The sequence below is a fragment of the Pogona vitticeps genome, chromosome 13 (assembly GCF_051106095.1).
Source record: "Pogona vitticeps strain Pit_001003342236 chromosome 13, PviZW2.1, whole genome shotgun sequence".
Classification (NCBI taxonomy): domain Eukaryota; kingdom Metazoa; phylum Chordata; class Lepidosauria; order Squamata; family Agamidae; genus Pogona; species Pogona vitticeps.
Genome location: NC_135795.1, coordinates 17,968,595 through 17,983,522, shown reverse-complemented (window position 1 = coordinate 17,983,522; position 14,928 = coordinate 17,968,595). Strand labels below are relative to the sequence as shown.

The 14,928-nt window shown below is 44.1% G+C and overlaps 1 protein-coding gene across 4 annotated transcripts in view; it reads right to left on the bottom strand.

Annotated features, from left to right (window-relative positions):
• Positions 1–14,928, bottom strand: part of MAD1L1 (mitotic arrest deficient 1 like 1) — a 451,517-nt gene that overhangs the window by 134,840 nt on the left and 301,749 nt on the right. For all 4 annotated transcript variants that reach the window (XM_078381280.1, XM_020804299.3, XM_020804300.3 and 1 more), the window contains one exon: positions 1,555–1,745. In XM_078381280.1, the coding sequence (XP_078237406.1) occupies positions 1,555–1,745 (191 nt within the window). The remainder of the gene's footprint in view (positions 1–1,554; positions 1,746–14,928) is intronic.

Sequence of the window (14,928 nt, the reverse complement as noted above, 5' to 3'; positions counted from 1 at the left end):
TCTTTGGCTAAAATAAACAGGATTCAATTTCTATGCTTCTATTCCATCTATTCTCCATATGCCAAAGAAAAGGGGTGGGGGAGAAACTCCTCTGGTTTGCTAGCTCAGTAAAAATACAAATAATATACAAATAGGTTAGCATTGCGAAATTGTTTGCTCAAGGAAAACAGTCAATGAAAGGACTTCCTAACATTTGCAGATCTGTTTGAATTCTTCAGTGAAGTGAATTAATGCAAAACTCAGGCTGAGCCCAGGCACAGTCCTGAACACCGGCTTGTTTTTTTGCAACCAGGAACACTCCTGCGATAACAAAATGATCCCAGTATCTGAGAAGGAGCAGGGAATTAGATAACCCCGTTTCCCTGAAAATAAGACCTAACCTGAAAAATAAGCCCTAGTAGGATCCTTCAGGATGCTCGTCATATAAGCCCTACCCCAAAAATAAGCCCCAGTGAAGTGACACCCTGCCCTCCACCCTTGTGCAGCAACCAGAAGAAGATGACAAGACTGTATTTGAATCAATGTAGATGGTTGTACATGGAAAAAACATAAAACATCCCCTGGAAATAAGCCCTAATGCATTTTTGGAGCAAAAATCAATATAAGACCCTGTCTTATTTTCGGTGAAACACGATAGTGCCACCCCCAACTGTGAGCAGCTTTAGACACACAGCACTGTTACCATGGGGATGTCACCCAAAACAGCCCCCCTGTGGATCAATGGCCGTCATTCTGAGGAGGTCTACAAGAGGAGTCTACCACCCTCGTGACCTGTCTCTTTCGGACTCCATCTTTTCCTCCAGAATCCAAGAGCAGATACAAGGAGATGATTTGTTGACAGACGCTTCCTCATAAGATATCTCCAATGCACACGGAGGGGTGGCAAGAGGGGTGCATTATGCACTGGCTTTTTTTTTTTTTGTGGGGCGAGGTAGGGATCACAAAATCCAACCTTCCACCCTCCAAGATCCAAACCAGAAGTGAGTGTCTAATCATTTCCAGTTCTTATGTTTTTTCTCCTACAAACATTCCCAAAAATCTTCTACAGTACAATTCTCCAAAAGTGCTGGGATTGAAAATGTTGTCCCCCAGCCTCATCCCTGTGACCCCTGTTTTCTAGGTTGGTACGAAAAGCCAAAAAGGAGGAAAGACCCTCCAGCTGGAAGGGAGAATCCCACCCCCTATTCACACAACAAACTTCCCAGGCATGCAGGAAAATGAGGCCACCATACTTTGGTACCAAGGTGGGGTGGGGTGTTCTGTATTCCTTGATCAGCACGCTCTCCTTGTACTTTCTTAGGTTAATGCTGATCAATGGCTTTGATGAGCTGCTTTGAATCTTGTCAAGAAAAAGAAAGAGGGAGAAATTCCTCGTCTATAAGGGCGCTCAAATGACACCTGTTATCAACAACAACAAAATCCATCAGGAAACCAGGTGTTATTTGCCTTTATCTTCTCGGCAATTAAACTGGCATGCACATGGATCAAAGACGCCAAAGGTCATAATTACGCTTCCCTGCACATGCAGAGGATGAGTGAGCAGAGCAGCCGTACCTTAAAGATCAAGCAGTCCTCTTGGTGCTCAGCATAGATGGAGGTGAGCCGGTACTGGTTCTCAGTGGTCATGTCAATCTGGTAGCCGATCAGCTTGTAACACACCTTGCGGAACTCCTGGATCTTGGCCTGGAACACCTCCTTCAAGCGCTGGTTTTTCAGCTCAGCACTCTCTAACTGCTTCTTTAGTTCTGGAAAAGAGTGATGTTTTTGGTTATTAGTTAAAGACCTTACTTCCACACATTCCTGTGTATGCACACATTCGCACATGCATGCTCAGGTGAGAAGGAGAAAAAGAACCGGAAAGTAAAGCAGGAGCAGAAAGCTGGCCAGCCAGGTGAGTGAATTCAGTTCTCCTTTCGGTACAGCACCAGGGGAACTCAAACTGGAGGCTGAAGGCACAGAGCACAGGCATTTCTTTATGGCAGTGGTTCCCAAGCTTGGGTCGGTAACTTACAGAATCCTTCCCCACTAGCTGTGCCGGCTGGGATTTCTGGGAACTGCAACCCAAGGTCGGGAACCACTGCTCTATGGCCACCCCCAAGACCATTCCCAGGGAGGACCTTCATGTCTTAGCCGGTGTTCTTCTGCCGCGCTACCAATATGGAAACTGCCGGAGTGACATTCATTAAAAGGACCCCATGGGTTAATGTAACTCCTCTTCTGAGGTGTCTCGGAAAAGGATCAGACATTCCAGCCCACCCGTCCTTAGCGCTGAAAGCATCTTAATGTTGGAGAGAGGTGATTCAGGCAGACTTCCATGAAACTGAGAGATCAGACACCCATGCTTTGGTTCTGAAGACCAGGCCCAAAATAAAGCAGGCCATGTGGCAAACTCTGGAAGCTGAGAGAAGCCCCTACTGTGATATTCTCACATAACTAAACTTTTAGGGATTTTGATCTTCTATGGAGGGCAGGTTTTGCATGACCTCTGCTTCTGCCCTCAGTCTGAACCACTTTCTCTAACAGACCAGCAGTAGGAAGACTTGCGCCCTGCCAGGCACCCAGCCTCCACCCCGTCATGACTTCCCACCTGCCTAACCTGGTTACCAGCCGGTCTCCCTGAGGTCCATGGCATTTGGTTGCCAAGCACTCTGTCTCCAGGGAATCTGCTGTCATGGGCTGGCTGCTGACCCACCCGGCCACCAAGTAGAATTCAAGAGGTTGGAAGACAGCTATCTAGTCAAAATACATTGGTACGATTTTCAACATCAACACAGACACACACAGAGACACACAGAGAGATCTGTTGGAGTGTAGCAGCAAAGCCATGTATCACACAAGAAGCAATGGGAAACCTAAGGCTCCTGCCTCTGTATAGATGCAGAACCAGGAAATGCAAACATGAGTGCCTTTTTAAAACAAAAGAGATATATGGACAGGTGACAGCACAGCCATAAGATCCATTACCTTGTTTATAATAGAGTAACTATTACTATTTTATGCCAAGTAATATCAACCACTCACATAGGAATCAAGCCAAAAAGAAATGCAGTTATCGAATTCCAAACAAGATAGAATCTTGAACGATTTTCAAACCAGAGTTTAAAAATTCCGGTCTGTTCCACAGCTGATTTTCTAGTTTTGATGAAATGGCAAACTAAGGCTAATGAGAAACTTCCAGGCTGATGACGATGTCCCTGGAATGAGAGGACTGGTTCATCTCCAGACAGAGAGTTTCCACATAGCCCCACTTGCTACAAATACAACCAACATGAAGATTTATCAGTTAACAATGTATGTAGAACAAGTCATTACAGAACTAACCATCAATTGGGTGAGAGGAGGCTGTAATTTGCTTCTGATATTTCCAACAAGATGTAAACACATCACTGTTATCTCAGTCCAGGACACAACGATCATCTCTTTTATTTTAACAGCATGGAAATGCAGACAATGTTAACTAGCATGTGGAAATAAAGTAATGTTTTAAAAAAGATCCCGTGCATTTTGAAGAAAGACAAAACACAAGCACATAAACAGCAACATCTTTTCTTTGCACTGGGAGATCTCTGGTAAAGAAAACTCCCCAGAGCTGGCTGCCACTCAACCGGTGTTTTATTGCCACTAAGGCTGGCTGCCAGCGTTGTGAATCCTTCTAGAGGATACACAACAATTACCATGAATCTTTCACCCAAGGTGCTTTCTGAGTAATTAAACCACAATTTATCCCCCCATTAATTACAGAGCCGGGATTTAGTTAAATATATGTCGGAGATGCCACCTAAGTCAGCTTGTTTTATCAACACAGCTGTCCAGGGTAAGCCAAGAGACCGTTGTTTCCATTGCACACGGGCTTGCGGAAACCTCGAGCCTCTCCTCCCTCTTCCCCATCGAGACCACAGTGATGATTCAAGCCACAAGAGGGAACAGAAAAGATGGAAAAGATGGCTCAGATTAAATGCAGGCTATTCGTGGCTATTTGTGGTGTGATGCAGGCTTTAAAATTCTGTTTCATATGGTGCCATTACTAGCACTGCTATCTGTCCTCTTCCTAGAATGATAGAACTGGAGACCTGGAAGGGAGCTGGAAGCTCTCCAGCTTCAACCATCATCCATGCAGGAAGTCCACAGCTAGAGCAGCCTTTGGCATGTCATGCTCCAGCTTCAAAGGGAAGAATGTCCACAACCTTCCAAGGTAAGCTATTCCCTTATTGAACAGCTCTAACTCTCCAAAGCCCTTCATAATGTCAATCTCTCTTTGCTTGTAGATCAAAACCACCTTTTCCTATGCCAACTTCTGGAGCAGCCAAAACCAAGCTTGCATTGTCTTCCCCCTGAGAGGCTTTTAGACATCTGAAGGAGGATACGGCATCACAAGTCATTTCTTCTCCAAGCTAAACCCATGAGTCCCCTCAATGGTTCCTTTTCGGGCTTAGCTTCCAGATCCTCCACCACCTTGGTTGCCCACCTTAGAACAAATTTATCTTGCTTTCAAAAAAAAAAAAAAAAAAGTCTACACACAGTGTTTTGAAACAAATCTCATTCTTACACACACACACACACACACACACACACACACACACACACACACACACACATACATACAGGATGCCGGATTGATGTCATTTTGTGTTTGTGTGCGTAAGGGTGTGGAAGAAAGGGGAAGAGAGGTGCAAATGTGTCTGTGTCAGGTTACAGAGGAGTGAAATGGATGGATGAGGCTGGGGGTTAGCATGTCGATTTTCACGCCTGCAATTGTTTCTGCAGCATAATGGGATTTAACTTACATTTATTAGGCACCCACAGGGCAATGTTCCCAAAATGTTTGGGGTTTTTTGTGTCTGTGTGTGTGTGTAAAGGAAGGAGGGGGGGGAAACAGAAGATAAAATGTTTGGAAAATAAATGACATGGGGTGAAAAGGAGTGTCCCCTACCACTTTTCAATGGTAAAGACTCTTAGTGACTCTCACCTGAAAAAATGAATCCATCAACATCTCTCCATCAACATGCATTAAATCCCATTATGCTGCAGAAACAACCGCAGGCATGAAGACAACAGGCTAACTCAGAGCCTCATCCACCCTTTTGCTGCAAATTGTCAGGGTGCTGCTCTCCTCCTCTCATGTGGGACATATTTATGGATACCAGCCTCCCCCTCCAGGTGTTCACACTGCCAAATGCAATGCTCTCCCCCAGAGCCTGGCCTAAAGCCACAGGCATCTCCGCCCAATTTATCACTGCATGAGACAGGCCAGTCTTTTCCTGGGATGGCTGTTTTCCCCAGCTGGCTCAAGCCCCTTGATTAATTGAGTAATCAGCTATTGAAATTGGAAGGTTAATTGGCAGCCCTGACCCCAATATTCTCCCAATTCCATATTCGTCTCAGCCATCCCTAAACCAGAATGATTAGGAATAACATCCCACACACGAGAAAGGAGGAGAAAACATTCAAAAATCCATCATCCATGTTTCAGTAGCAAACGATATTTCACCACTGCCAGGGACTGTGTAGGCTTTAATATATCTCAAAGGTTCAATTGGGATAGAGAGATATATAGTAATAACACAAGGCAGACTTGAAGGTGTAAACAAGCTTCACTCCAGAGGATTCAGAATCTGCCTTGCCTGAATTTTACAAAAGGAGGGAGTAGAGATCGCCCTGATTCAGAGACGGTGTGACCATGGCATTAAATGCCACTTCCTGTTCCAGGGATAGCAAAGAACTGGCCATACCCTCGACTGTGGATGATGGGAGCTGTACAACAAAACCCCCTGCAGGGGCTGCACATTCCTCTGCCATGGGCCAAGCATCCCCCTTCACTCCCTTTCTCTGAGGTTCCGTTTAGATGCAGAGATCTTGTCAAACGTCTCCCAAGAGAACTTGGTGTTGGTGTTGGTGGTGGAATTATCCACAATGCCCCGCAGACAGCTAAACTGTTAGAAGGATCTCCACGGAACGGCTTCGGACGATGCTCCAGAGTTTCCAATTAGGACAAAAGGTAGCCGTTTGGCCTTTGATGGGGTTACAGACCAAAGAGAAGCACAGGGCCTGTCCTGTCATGGAGGCAGCCACCTTCCACAGCAGTTTTGGGGTATCACAGAAAGCCAGGGAATGGTCAGTTATTCCATTTGTTCTTGTACTGCCTGCCCGAGTTTGTCCATGAGATTATTCAGCCTCCCTGCCTTTGTTTCCTGCTCTGCTAAATGACACCAACTGGCCCTGCAGGAGGGCATCACACTCATGGTTATTTAGCAATGTTGCACGTGCGTCTCTCCCCTATCCCTTTCCTTTCTATCAAAATGGTGAGCTTTGTTAAAATGACAGACAGGGAATGGCTTAACAGCCTCGATCACATTCATGATGGGAGGGACGTCACTGAAAACTGGGTGTCTCCCAATCCACCACCCAGCCTGATGGCAAACACTCTACGGAATATGCTCCTCATCAGCCCTACTCCCACATATCCTAGCTGACTTCATATTCCGAACGGGATCAGGCCTGGTTAGTACATGGGTGTCAAATCCTCAGAGACGTCCAAGTAGGGCTAGGGGAAGGATCTGGTCAAAAATTCTGCAGTTATTGCTGCTCATCAGACTTGGTTGCAAAAGAAAAAGAGCTGACGATATGGGCCAGGCAGTCTGAGATGCTGACTCGGTGGGAGGCTTATGTCCCGCTCAGATACAGCATCGGCTAAGAGCAGGGCTTTCTAAAGAGTGGCCTCTGCATTGTGTATTTCTCACTCCATGGTCAAATGCCTAGCCTCAATACCTCTCTCCGTATGACCCATTTTTGCTTAGCAAATTCTTTCACATGGAGACACTGGTTATGTGTGTGTGTATGTGTTGTTTTTTTCCCCTCCCTCCTGTTGCACAAGGCTGGTTCTGTTACAGTTTTGTTGATTTTTCCTTTTACCATAAATGTTTTAATCACATTACATTAGACCCTCTGTTTTGAGGATGAACTGGGAAACAATGGTTAAATGTTTTATTTAGCAAACGAAGAGAAACTTAGTCTTTTGAGGCACAGCAGATCTTTACAGAGCCAGTTCTTCATTGGTGACAAACTGTAGTCTTGCTCTCTTCTGTTATTGTACAGTTATCCTAATGGCCCTCATGAATGTTTTCTCTGGGTATAGAATTATTTACCACCTTTCAGACCTCAAAGCAGTATGTGGGATGACTGACTTGGGTTCTCAGTTCGTTGACTGATAAGTCCTGAGTGAAATGAAACCAAGAAATAAATTCAAAGTATTTCTAATGCTGGCTTTCTAAAACACTCAAACTAGCCTTGTAAATGTTTCTGACTGTTTCTGATCTTTTCCCCCTTTCTTTTTTTCAGTACCAAGATGTGTTCAAATAGTAAGAAGATTCTGTTAATACAGCTGCTATTGCCTATGCCAAACATCACTGAATCAAGAAGGTTATTTCTCCAAATGATTTCCAGGAAGCCTCCTTCAAACAGTATCTTCACAAGAACATTGTTTGAAAACTCAGAATTACTGCCTTTGGAGCACAGTGTTGGTAACTATACCTGTTTCGTGTTTCTGTCTTGCACAGAAAAAAAGGCACTTTGGTGCACCATGTCTAGAAGAAACACAAAGCAAGTAACAAAAATCCACACCATTTAGAGTGGATTTTAAAGAGAATTTTTGAATGACACAGTTTTCTTTTAAAGTAAATAAGTAACCTACTTTCAAATGAGAGTCCCCTGGACTGCAAGGAGAACAAACCTATCCATTCTGAAGGAAATCAACCCCGAGTGCTCGCTGGAAGGACAGATCCTGAAGCTGAGGCTCCAATACTTTGACCATCTCATGAGAAGAGGAGACTCCCTGGAAAAGACCCCGATGTTGGTAAAGTGTGAGGGCAAGAGGAGAAGGGGACGACAGAGGATCAGATGGTTGGACAGGGTCACCGAAGCGACCAACATTGATTTGACACAACCCCGGGAGGCAGAGGAAGACAGGAGGGCCTGGCGTGCTCTGGTCCATGGGGTCACGAAGTCGGACACGACTGAATGACTAAATGAACGAACGACTTTCAAATGGAATTTTAATATAATACAACCATATTAAGCTCAAGCCTATGCATTTAAAATCTCTTAGAACCAATTATGTGATCCCTTTCTGCATTTAAAAGGGGATGCAATGCCCAAGATGTGTAGCCCAGAAGTCTGTGGAAGAGGAAAGAGTGAATGCCTCAGAGCTTTCTTAATGATCCACTGCAACATAAAAATACGTTAGTTTAAAAGACTAAGTAACTCTTCCCAGTCAGGACCACATATCCTCTTCTAGAGTACAGTACTGGAGAATAATTCTCCTTTTGAAGATGTCTTTTCCATGAAGACCACATGTTCCAAGTCTGATTTATATATAAATCAGCACACATAATTTTATGCAAAGTAGTGTCATTTTAGGCCCTCCTTTTTTTTTTTAAGGTGCTTTTTTTTAAGTGGTGCTAAAGCACCACTTTCCATTCAAGCAGTGGGGTGGAGGGAAATTGCTTTCCCTCCTAAATAGGAAAGTAACCTGTTGAATGGACAAGTGCCAGGGAGCAAAACAGCCAGGCAGAGATTCACCCTGCCCTGCTTCTAACTCGCCTCCATCATTTCAGGACTATCATCATCATTAACATCGCCTTGGAACTGCAGAGCTGGAAGAGACCCTATGGATCATCGAGTCCAGCCCATTAAGAAGACCCACTGGGGAACTGAACTCTCCACCTCTGGCTCTGCAGAGTTCAATGAGCTATCCAGCGGTTCATTCCTAATTGGGGCCATAAAATCAGGAGACAATCCGTGCATTACCTATGTAAACCTTAAATATATATTCTGTTAAAGGCTGATCCTCTGCATTTGAAGCCAGGGAGACAATATCTATCTTTGGAGGCTGAGTGCTATAAAAACTGTCACCAGAGGTCACGTGCAATGTTTATTAATATGGGTTTGTTCCTGGATACAGGCCGCTCAAGATCTCACCCGGTCGTCTATTGGCATTTCAGCCATTTAAATCACTGGGATATAAATCAATCCACCTTATAGACCTGAACCGAAAGAAAGCAGTTTCTCAAACACACACACACACACACACACACACACAGAGAGAGAGAGAGAGAGAGAGAGAGAGAGAGAGAGAGAGAGAGAGAGAGAGAGAGAGAGATCACTGGCATGACAGCTTTGATTCCAGACCTGGATACAGAAAGCCAAGTAGATGGGAAGGGTGGGTTTCGGATGTCTCCTACAGCCCTGGATGGAAAAACACACCAAGCCAAGGAGTGGGATATGGATATAGAAATCTCCAACCTAATGGCCTGGATCCAAGCAAGAACCCTCTGACTTTGTTGTTGTTGTTGTTGTTGTTGTTGTTGTTGTTGTTGTTGTTGTTGTTGTTGTTGTTGTTGTTGTTGTTGTTGTTGTTGTTGTTGTTGTTGTTGTTGTTGTTATAAAACAGGGGATGCAGCCTTCCCATGCCTAAAGATGGGAGATAATACATTTTGCTGAAAAATATATATATTATGCTACCTTACAGAGTGATGCATTTATCTGCCATCATCTCCCATGGGGAGCCCTCCACCCTCTTCAGCTGCCTCTAATGAAGCTGATGGCACTTATGCCCAATCAGACTTGCTAAAGTGCCCTAAATTCCTTTGTCCTTTTTGCTGCAAAAGACTTCAAATGAACATTGCCACCCCTTCGGGAGTTTTAGAAAAGGTAACCATATCAGTCTGTGAAAGCGTATCAGGCAAAATCCAAAGAAACAAAGCAAAACGAAACAGAAAACTACTTTTTGAAGAAGTGGACATGTGCACAAAAGCTTACATTAAAACGTAATAGTTAGTATTTAAGATGCCGCTTCTTTCTCTCTCTCTTTTAAACTGTTTTGTTTCTTTGGGTTTCGCCCAACATACCCCCTTGGGAATGACTCTTTCTTTTTTGACCAATATTCCCAGAATTCTACATCCACACAAACGTTGACGAGAGGATTCTGGGAGTTATATCCTACGACAGTAATATTTACAACTTGACCTATGCCATAAGCGCTAAACTACTTCTGAAACGGCTCCCTATCAGGGCTGATTCATAGGGCAGCTTCAAGTTCCCTTAATTAATTTATTGCTTCAGACCAATGTTTTCAGACATGCTATAGGGCACTGAATCGGGTTCAAGACAAACGGGGGCTTACGGAGGAAAGAGGCAATATGGAGGGGAAAGGGGGGGCACTGATTCCTATTTATCAGCAAATCAGAACCTCCAAACCATCAACACTCTCTTCTTTTCATACCTGCCTCTGAAATCTTGTTCTCTGCCCACCCATCCCCAGACACAAACACAACTCTTTTGCATTAATGAATAATTCACACTATTTTGAATAAACTATGGGATGGCCCTTTTTCCTGCCTTCTAATGAAAATGTCACTGCTTTCAACATGGAAGGTTTAACTAGAGAACCTTCTGGCGATGCCTAGATCCAATTACAGTCTGATCAGTAAGCATGTTGCCAGTCTGTATACACACACACACACACACACACACACACACACACACACACACACACACACACACACACACACACACACACACACACACACACACACACACACACACACACACACACACACACACACACACACACACACACACACACACACACACACACACACACACACACACACACACACACACACACAGAGAGAGAGAGAGAGAGAGAGAGATGAGAGAGAAAAGATGCCAGGCTGACGCTGGCCCACTAACAAGGTCTCTGCCGACCGACCACACCACGGGGGCTCTCTAATTTGGACATTGCTTCTTTTGCTGCATTAAATTTCCTGCCTCAACAGCAAACAGGTTACCAAGGAAATGGATAGCAAATCCAACTCCAGGGGGAAAACCTTCTCATTTTAAACAACCAAACAGACAAGCAGGCAGGCGAGTCCAAAAAACCCTTATTTTTTAACATACTAGTTAAATTGTTCCAGGGGCCTTGTTCCAAGATAACGGTGAGCCTACAATCTTTTACCCTATCCTTAACTCCATCCGATCAATCAAACCATGTTAGTGATAAATATGCAGAAAGTGGCCCTGACCTGCCAATAAAATGTGACAGTGAGGAGCGTTTCTGGTGTTCATTCACCAGCCGCTGGTGTCCTCCTCCACCTTACTCCATTATGCTTCTTCTCCACCTAATTTACCATTTTCAAATTCCTTCAATAAGCGGTTAACATTCCATATCTATCTATTGCACTTTCGCTCTTCCCACTGGTCTCTTTGATGGGGATCCTTCCCCTCCTGCATTCTTCAGAGTTCAGTTTCTAAAGATTTTATTATTATTATTAAAATAATAAATCTGTCCCAGATCTGCAGATGCTCCCCTTTTTGTGTGTGTTGTTGGCTCAATAACCACAGCATGCACAACTGGAAACAGTAGAAATGATTCTAATACAGGCCGGTACCAAGTTCTTCCCAAGTGCAAAACCGCTCATTACTAACAAAATTTGCAGTTCTAGTTAGATTTGTATTCCACCAGGGCTGAAATGAGTGTCATGCAGTTAGTTGTACACACCCCTGCTTTTCTTCACTTTTATACTCCAAACAACCCTGTGAAGAAGGCGAAGCTGAAAGAAAATGAACGGCTCAAAGCCACTCAGGGAATTTCGTGGCTCAGTGGGAATTCGGCTGTGGGTCTGGATGGCAATTTTTAGAGTATATATTTTAATTGCATTTTAATTATTTGCATTTTTATTGTATTTTAAATGCTGTAAGCCGCCCAGAGACCTTCAGGTAGTGTGGGTGGCATATAAGTTAAATAAATAAATAAATAAATAAATAAATAAATAAATAAATAAATAAATAAATAAATAAATAAATAAATAAATAAATAAATAAATAAATGGTTGTTCTGGTTTTTTTGGGCTCTTTGGCCATGTTCTGTTCTTCCTAACGTTTCGCCAGTCTCTGTGGCCGGCATCGTCAGAAGACAGAGTGCTGTCCTCTGAAGGTGCCGGCCACAGAGATTGGCGAAACGTTAGGAAGAACAACCTTCAGAACACGGCCAAAGAGCCCGAAAAACCCACAACAACCATTAGATCCCGGCCGTGAAAGCCTTCGCGAAAATAAATAAACTCCAACTTAAAATGGCTAAGCCAAAAAGTCACAAAGCATTTCTGTTCCTTCCCATGAAATCCTTGCTCCCTTCACCTCTTGAGCCTTCTGCCCGTTTTTCCCCCATAAACCCCGAAATATTACCCTCCCTAGGCCACCTCGCCAGCCAGAATCCTCCCCAGTATAACTATAGCATCCCATTGATTCTTCTCAATATCCCAGAAATCTGAGATGGTTCTTTGCCATAGCACTGGGGAAATCACTTACTCTGTTGAAGCTTAAAGATGAAAGCTTATTCCCCTGCTTACTTTATGACACAAGACATATTGGCAATATTGTGCGAAGGACACCATATAAAAATAAATGGCATTAGATTAAGGAAAGGCTAATAGGAGCAGAGTGGAGCATCCCCCCGGTCTACACCCATTTACGATCTTAATTCCAGAGAGAGATAAACTCCACCAGTTCTGTTTTATGGCCCTCTTTTAAAAACAGGGTAGAGCATCGGCAGAAAGGTATGGGGTGGGCAAAGAGGCCATCCCGCTGGGTCATATAACATTTCTAAAGCTTCTGTAACATGGTTGAACAAATTTGAATTGAGACGGGGGAGGAGGAGGAGGAGGGAGTTGCATTACGTTACAGTACAGCTATAATTGAAAACAAACGAAAAGGAAATGAAACAGAAACAAACGATTGTGGCCTCTGCCATTCCTGACAGTGGCTTCCAGATCCCCAGCACTTCTTCCGATACTGTCCGACTACATCTGTTCCCTTTTGTGTGCATGGTTTCATTTCACTCCACTTTGTTCTCTCTGCTCCACCCCTTACCGCTAGGCAAGGTCAGATGGTGGGTGCCTCTGGACCAAGCAAACTCCCAAAGGATCCAACGCTTACCTGTTTTGATGCAGAGAACTGGGATGTCTCAAAATAAAGGAAATAATGTGTTGAATTTTCATCAAAGAAATATACCCAGCTTTCATATGGAGCTGGCAACAATGACATCAATCTGGTTTGGGATATCTGGAAGCCATTTCTGCCATGCCATGACGACCTCGCATCAAGAAAGAGGGTTGACGAACTCTGATTGCTGCAGACGTCTGTAAACTCATCTGTATTGCCAAATGCCAGGGCCTAAAACATTCCACCCCTCCCCATAAACAGCATAACCTGTTCCTATCCTACTTCTTTCTGGAATTTGATCATAAGCCAGTCTGGAAGACAGCCTTGGCCAAGAAGCAGAGCATGACTAGAACAACCCTAAAGCAAAACATAACTTTCTGGTTCTGGTGCCCAATATAAAGATAGAGGGAGGGCTTTCCAACAACTCTGGATTTTTCCCTACCACTAAACAGCCTGGAAAAGCTCATAGAGAAATAAAAATGTGACAAAACTACCCCAGAGGGCACTTTTTAAAGATACCTTCCTTCTCTGGTGGAAGTGGCAGAGTGTTGCCCCACAATCTCTGCGCCACTCTTTGTGTAAAGATATCTGAAATAGCAACGCTTCCTTTCTTATTCGGTTCTTAAAGCTGGGAGCCTCATCCTAGGGAGGGTTCCAGGTTACAGAAGGCAGAAGCATCAATGTTACTATCAGGGGGTTTCTAACTCATGAGCCAGAAGCCTAGGTATCGCCGATAGGTTGCCCTCTTGGAGGGCAAAGATATTTGAGCTCTGGTGATTGCTTTTCGGGAGGGGGCAAGCTGTCGTTCCTAATAAGAGGAAACAAGACCTGCTACCGCTCCCCTTCTCTGTGTGTTGCTGCTGACACACTTTAAATTGCAACTCTGAATCTATCCATAGCCAACAGCTAAACTCCAGCTGAATATGTATGCATGTGTATGTGTCTCAGACTCCTATAAAATCAATATTGATTAAGTCAAGACATTCAGATAGAGAGCTAAGATAATGAAAAGTCTGCACTTCCCACTTTAACAAACAGCATTGTCCTCCTCACAGATACAGTTAACCCTTAAAGAGGAGACCTCAATACAGCTTAAGGTACACACTAATCTAAATGTCTCAAGTTGTTCTTTGTGAATTCACACTGTCTACTAAACACCAGCCTTTTTGTAGGCTTCTTGCTTCTTTATGAACCCCTTTAGGACATAAACAATGGCGTGAAAATGGGAGTAGAGTTAGCTTTTTTATCTAGCATCCTTCTAACACCAGGTGCTGAGAAAAAATGCTGCAGAATAGCAGAGCCCTAAGGAATGGCTGCGGGTTAAACTGCAGAAGCCTCTGTGCTGCAAGGTCTGAAGACCAGCTGTCGTAAGATTGAATCCACGTGATGGAGTGAGCTCCCGTCACTTGTCCCAGCTCCTGCTAACCTAGCGGTTCAAAAGCATGTAAAAATGCGAGTAGATAAATGGTGGGAAGGTAATGGTGTTCCAAGTCTAGTCGCGCTGACCACGTGATCACGGAAACTGTCTATGGACAAACGCTGGCTCTATGGCTTGGAGAAGGGGATGAGCACCTTGCCCTAGAGTCGGACACGACTGGACTAAATGTCAAGGGGAATCTTTACCTTTACCTAAGGAATGGCTCCTTAGCTCAGACTGGAGAAATGATGCAAAGCAACAGGTCCAATCTTCAACGTGTAGAAGCACAGGAAAGGGTCCATCAAAAAGGTAGCAACAATGAACAGAACAAGTGGGTCATTATGCAAAGCTACCACTCTGTTTTCTACCAACAATAATATCGGAATGGATCTTGATCCTACCCAGGGGTGGCCATCTAACTCATGGACTACTTTTAACATTCAAGTAACTGCTCTTTTAGCTTCTGTGCCATGTTGATGCTCGGCTGTGAAGGAGAATGTCCTCTGCATAGGCAGAAG